The 6,169-nt window shown below is 42.2% G+C and overlaps 1 protein-coding gene and 1 pseudogene across 1 annotated transcript in view; both read right to left on the reverse strand.

Annotated features, from left to right (window-relative positions):
- Window positions 1-6,169, reverse strand: part of MEI1 (meiotic double-stranded break formation protein 1) — a 79,583-nt gene that overhangs the window by 27,188 nt on the left and 46,226 nt on the right. Inside the window, exon 20 of the mRNA XM_059404581.1 lies at window positions 2,830-3,105. Within this exon, the coding sequence (XP_059260564.1) occupies window positions 2,830-3,105 (276 nt within the window). The remainder of the gene's footprint in view (window positions 1-2,829; window positions 3,106-6,169) is intronic.
- LOC132020898 (chromobox protein homolog 3-like) overlaps window positions 5,898-6,169 on the reverse strand; it is a 3,568-nt pseudogene continuing 3,296 nt past the window's right edge.

A 6,169-nucleotide genomic window follows, 5' to 3' on the forward strand; every position in this document is an offset into this window, starting at 1 on the left:
CAGTTTTGAGAGCAGAAAACTACTTCTAGGGGTTTGGCTGTAAAGGGAAGGACATGAACATGAAAGGGTTGGGAAGGGAGGGACCAGCGAGCGTCTGGGTCCCAGCAGAAGACAACCGGAGCAATCAGAAGTAAGCCTACAGGGCTTAGACTCTACCACTCCCATAGCCCAGTGTCATGACCTGGGGTTTCTTCCTAGCTTCACCACTTTTTGACTCTCCCTTCCCAGGGATGCTTTAGAAGTCTCTATACGGTGACAGATGATACAAGCATCTGCGATTTCCTCAGTGGCAATGGAACAACCAAATCCGAATGACTAGTGCCTAGTAAGTACAAAATAAATGTATGATAAAAGAAAAAGTGAACAACTAAACTCAAGGCCTCTAAAAACCTGCTCTTCCCTATGCTTCTTCAACCTCAACTCCTGTGACATATCCTCCATGCTCCAAAACGTCACCCGACCACTCAATGTCCTTAAATCACAGTAAGAACTTGCATGCTGCTGTGCTGGCCTGGCAGGACCCTTCCCCAACACTGTCACTTGTCAAATCCTTTGCAATATATGACATCTTTCTGCCCCCCGCCCCCCAGGTACTCTGCCTCACCTTTACTGCCACACTGTTAGGACAGGTCCTACTGGTTTGTTGTGTCTGATTCTCTCCCTGGCCTATGGGGCAGGCTCTAGGTCCAGTTCTTCCCTGTATCCCATTGCTCAAATAAAGAGCTCTCCTGTTAGATGGAACACTGGTTCAGGGTAGTTTTCTCTCTTGTTCTGAGAGTTAGCTCAGTTAACTGGGAAGAACATTACACAGGGAGTCAAAATCTGGGTTTTAATTTCAACTTTTGTGACCTATGGGAAATCTACCTAAACCTATCTCTTTGTTTAAAAAGAAAAAAGTACCATAAATATCTCTATCAGAAGATCTGCTTTTTTTTGAGAGAGAGAGAATGGCTTCTGTCCAGAACCCTGATTCAACGGGTCAGCAAATATTTTTAAGTACCTACTCTGTGTGAGAAACTATCCTTGAATGCTTCATCGCAAAGAAAATTCAGTATCTTCACTCCATCCATTGCTACTCTTCCTGGCACCCATCTTGGCCTTCCTCCTCTATAACTGAAGCTTTATTTTTAGCCCATTCCTTCTCTTTTCCTCCTCTTCCAAGGAAGAATTTGAGCCAAAGCATGAATGTGGTCCCTATCAAGCCAACACATGTGGCCTCACAAGATGAGAGATCTCAGGGATGGAAGACAAAGACTAAAGTCTGAGCGGGGAGCGTGTACATGCATATGTGACTATGGACAGAAGCACGTACCTAAGGAAGTGAGGTCTACAACGTGAAGGTGTCATTTTCACCACAGTCACTAATAAAGTCAGCCCAATAAAAAACTCAATAAACCATGTTTGTTGGTGATTAAGAACATCAAAGGAATCCCCACTCTTCCCTAACGGGCTGTCATTCTTCCTGGACTAGGGAAGGGCAAAGTTGGTGAGTTGGCATTGAAAGCAGTGGTTTTAAACTAAATGTCTCCCATGCAGCAGTCAGTTGGGCACCTGCCACTAGTAATCACTCACTGAATACAGTGTCAAAGGGGGGCTCCTGAGTGGCTCAGGTGTTAAGCATCTGCCTTTGGCTCAGGACATGATCCCAGGGTCTCGGGATGGGACCGCATCGGGCTCCCCACATCGAGGCCCAGATCAGGCTCCCTGCATCAAGCCCCACATCAGGCTCCCCACATCAAGCCCTGCATCGGGCTCCCTGATTGAGCCCCACATCAGGCTCCCTGTTCAAGCCCTACGTTGGGCTCCCTGCTCAGCAGGAAGCCTGCTTCTCCCTCTCCCCTACTTGTGTTCCCTCTCTCACTGTCTCTCTCTCGGTCAAATAAATAAATAAAAATAAATAAATAAATAAATTTTAAAAATCTAAAAAAAAAAGTCAAATGGGGCAGATGATTTTCTTTTTTAAATAAATAACAAATTCTAGCGGTTACCTCTATAATAAAACTATGTCACTCTCATTAATTTATTTTCCAACATGCTTTCTTGAGTGGATGAAGAAAAGATGGAGCTAAAGGTAGTGTATTAGAAATTGCAGATGAGGGGCGCCTGGGTGGCTCAGTGGGTTAAGGCCTCTGCCTTCCGCTCGGGTTAGTCCTGGGATCGAGCCCCACATCGGGCTCTCTGCTAAGCAGGGAGCCTCCTTCCTCCTCTCTCTCTGCCTGCCTCTCTGCCTACTTGTGATCTCTGTCAAGTGAATAAATAAAATCTTTTAAAAAAGAAATTGCAGATGATAGGCAGCTAGATGACTTATCTGATATACCTGATAGGAATTATAGGAATGTCTTAATTCATTAAAAAAAAAAAAAGCGCTTGAATTTCTGACAACTTGGGATTACTTAGGGTTTGCCCAAGGGAGTGTGTTGCACATATAATGTTATCTTGTGAGTCATGGCAAAAAAAAAAAAAAAAAAAAAATGCACAGCCCTCTATAATCAACCATCTCCATTAACATGCCCCAGGGGTCTCCTCTGACATTAAGCCCTTGTTTAATGTCGAGAAGACAGGGAGGTGAGAGGGAATGGTGACTGGGGTCAGTATTGCACAGTTCTATCTCGTGAGAAGTACAGAGGGCCAGATCTCTCAGTGAACAAACTTCCATTAGACTTAGAAAAGAGTATGGATTCATAGAAAACAGGCATCTGCCTGCCAGTTCACATGGAAACGTCGATAAATCCAGAGGCAGACACAAACATCAGTAGTTGCCTCCTGACCCCAGTAATCCAGCTCCCAGAGAGAGAGAAAGAGCCCACCACTCAGCAAGTGGTCACCTACTAGCAAAATGAGCAGGATGCTGGGGCTGCTTCTGAGCATGCGGAACAGGGCTGTTAAGCTGGCAGGAAGCGGGGACTGTCCAGCAGAGGGGACATCATCCAGCTCCTCATAGCTGCTCTCTTCCCAGGAGAACCAAAGTTCCAGGACACGGTGCCCAAACCTGCTCATCAGCTCTGGATACGACAGGAAGAATCTGAGCAGGAGGGGGTGGTGGGTATAAACTAGGTGCAGGTCTGGGATGTCCTCTAAAAATTTTCTGATGGCACTAACCACAGACTGGAGACAAAGAAAAAAAAAGAAAGAAAGAAGAGAAAGGGACTAAATAAATCTTGCAGAGGACCCAAGACAACCCAACAAACATAGCCAAGACGTAACAGGGAAAAATGTACTTGGCATTTCAGTACTCCAGGAGAAAGAAAGCTCATTGTGCTCACCCTGTAACAGTGGTTCTCAAATTAGAGTGATTTTGTTCCCCAGGAGATTTTTGGAAATGTTTACATTTTTTATTTTCTTGATTTAGGGAGTGCTACTGGCATCTAGTGGGAGAGAACAGGGATGCCGCTAAATATCTCACAATGCACGGGACGGCCTCCAACAGAAAAGAATTATGTTGTACAAAATGTTAATAGTGCCAGGGTTGAAAAACCCAGCTCTATAATGATACTTACTATGCAGTGTTGTAATTACCAGTGTAGGTGTCTACCTCCCACACTAGACTTGAGCTGCTTGAGGAAACTGACCCAGATTAACCCGTGCCCCTGGCATAGGACCTGGCACAGAGGGGGCAAAGGGCATGTGTGTTGAATCATATATTAACCCTCAAAAGCTTACCTCCTCCCGTTGTACATATAGCAAAGTTTAATCCTTAATATGCAATTCTAAGAGTTTTATACTTCATAGTTTGGGCTGTTTCATTTAGGTCTTTGATCCATTTTGAATTTATTTTGTCCATACTATGAGATAACGGTCCAACTTCACACTTCTGCATGTGGACATCCAATTGTTCTAGCACTGTTTGTGAAAAAGACTATTCTTTCTTCCACTAAATTGCCTTGGCATCCTTATAAAAAATATGTGGGTTTCTTTTTGGACTGTCAAGTCTATTCCATTGATCTTGATGACTATCTTTATGTCAGAAACACAGTCTTGTTTATTCTGGTTTTTAAAAAAGGAATATAAAACTCTTGACTATTTACCAGTATTCACAATAAAGTACAATATATAGTTGGATAACATTCTGATTACTACAAAGTTATTGTTTTTCCTGGCTTCTGCAGAACCAGTAACCCAAATACTGAGAAGACTGAGCCTACATGCAAGGAATGAGCTGCGGTAAAGAAACAACATGCAGGTCAAGAATTTAGATTTCAGAATTCTATTCACTCATTTATTCCAGAAGATCCTAAACTGCCAACATCTTTAACCATCTGATTATGATTATGTTTCCATGAATGAGGTCTAGACATTCCTTGAATCATGACCTTTTATCCAATACAGCACAGAGATTTCAACTTCTTGAAAAGGAATGGTTCCCTAGAAGGAAACTTTAAATGTCCATTTAACTAAGTTTTGCTTACCTAATTAAAATACACCAGCACTTATCTAGTTTTCTCATTTGGGTGAGGAGGTTGTAATAAAATTTTCCTTTCAGGGATGCCAGGGTGGCTCAGTTGGTTGGGCGGCTGCCTTCGGCTCTGGTCATGATTCCAGCATCCTGGGATTGAGCTCCTTGCTCGGCGGGGAGCCTGCTTCTCCCTCTGCCTCTGCTACCACTCTGCCTGCCTGTGCACACGCTCTCTCTCTCTCTCTCTGATAAATAAATAAAATCTTAAAAAAATTTTTCCTTTCAGAGGTTTTGTAAATAAACTTGCATTTCTCTAACTATAGATATGGATATGAATCTGATATGGCTGCTTTTACATTGTCCAATTTAAATTGCTTCCGTTATATTTAAATTACCCAAATAATTATAAAATTTGAAAGGTTAAGGTTTCAGAAGAATTTTCAATCTAACTTTAAATGATTTATTTCTTAGAGTGCTGAAAATGATGGCATCCCAGAAACATGGGCTTACCCATGGTTATGAAATGCTGTTTTTGTTTTGGTAAATGTGAAAGAATGAATTGAAGGAAGGAAGGAAGAAAGAAAGCTAGTTGGCTGGGAGATAGAGAGGGAGGGAAGGAAACGATTTATCGATGTAATTTTATGTATACACACCGAAAACCCCCAAGTAAACAAAAAACCCAGAATGGTCCTTGGGCATACGGGATTTAAACACAAATTCTGATTGAGTAACAACTATGAAGACTTACCCAACATTTTGAAAAGGTGTTCTTTTTTTTTTTTTTAAGATTTTATTTATTTATTTGACAGAGAGAGAGAGAGAGACAGCGAGAGAGGGAACACAAGCAGGGGAAGTTGGAGAGGGAGGAGCAGGCTCCCAGTGGAACAGGGAGCTGTTGGGGCTCAATCCCAGGAGCCTGGGATCACGACCTAGAGCTGAAGGCAGCTGACCAACAACTGAGCCACCCCGGGGTCTCTAGAAAAGGTGTTCTTGAATGCAGGGGAATAATATACCATGGTCTCAAATATTATTTTCTGATGCAGGGAGCAACTACAGAAAGCTTATATTTGTTCAAAGTCACCAGTGCTAGTAGATGCAAAAGAACCCCAACTCCCCCCCCAATACTTCAAAAAGAACCTATCAAACTGGTTTTTCATTAGAATGTTATTTCTTCACACTAATAAATAAAAAACCCAAGGCCCATATATACAAACATACATACATATAAGTACATATATAAAAATATATATATAAAAGCAATGCAACCTCTTAAAATTATTGAGCTTCATTTTCTTTCTTTTTTTTTTTTTTAAATATTTTTTAATTTATTTATTTGACAGATCACAAGTAGGCAGAGAGGCAGGCAAAGAGAGAGAGAGGAGGAAGCAGGCTCTCCGCGGAGCAGAGAGCCCAATGTGGGGCTCGATCCCAGGACCCTGGGATCATGACCTGAGCCAAAGGCAGAGGCTTTAACCCACTGAGCCACCCAGGTGCCCCTTGAGCTTCATTTTCTACAAGAATGCCAAGTTAGTCTCTTTTCATAAAAAACAATTACAATTTGAGAACACTTCATATTTGCCTCTTTTGCAAGCACCAAGTCTGCCTCATCTGAATCTCTACATTTCATGAGAACCATGAATTCTGCACTGCTGTCTGTAGCACTGACTCTTCAGCCTGATCAAGACCTCTGGCAAAGCCTGATTTGCTGTTGTCGGATTCAATGACAGATAAAGATTTTTTTTTTGTACCATCTTTTTCTTTTTTTTTTTTTTTTTT

The sequence above is a fragment of the Mustela nigripes genome, chromosome 6 (assembly GCF_022355385.1).
Source record: "Mustela nigripes isolate SB6536 chromosome 6, MUSNIG.SB6536, whole genome shotgun sequence".
NCBI classification, from domain to species: domain Eukaryota; kingdom Metazoa; phylum Chordata; class Mammalia; order Carnivora; family Mustelidae; genus Mustela; species Mustela nigripes.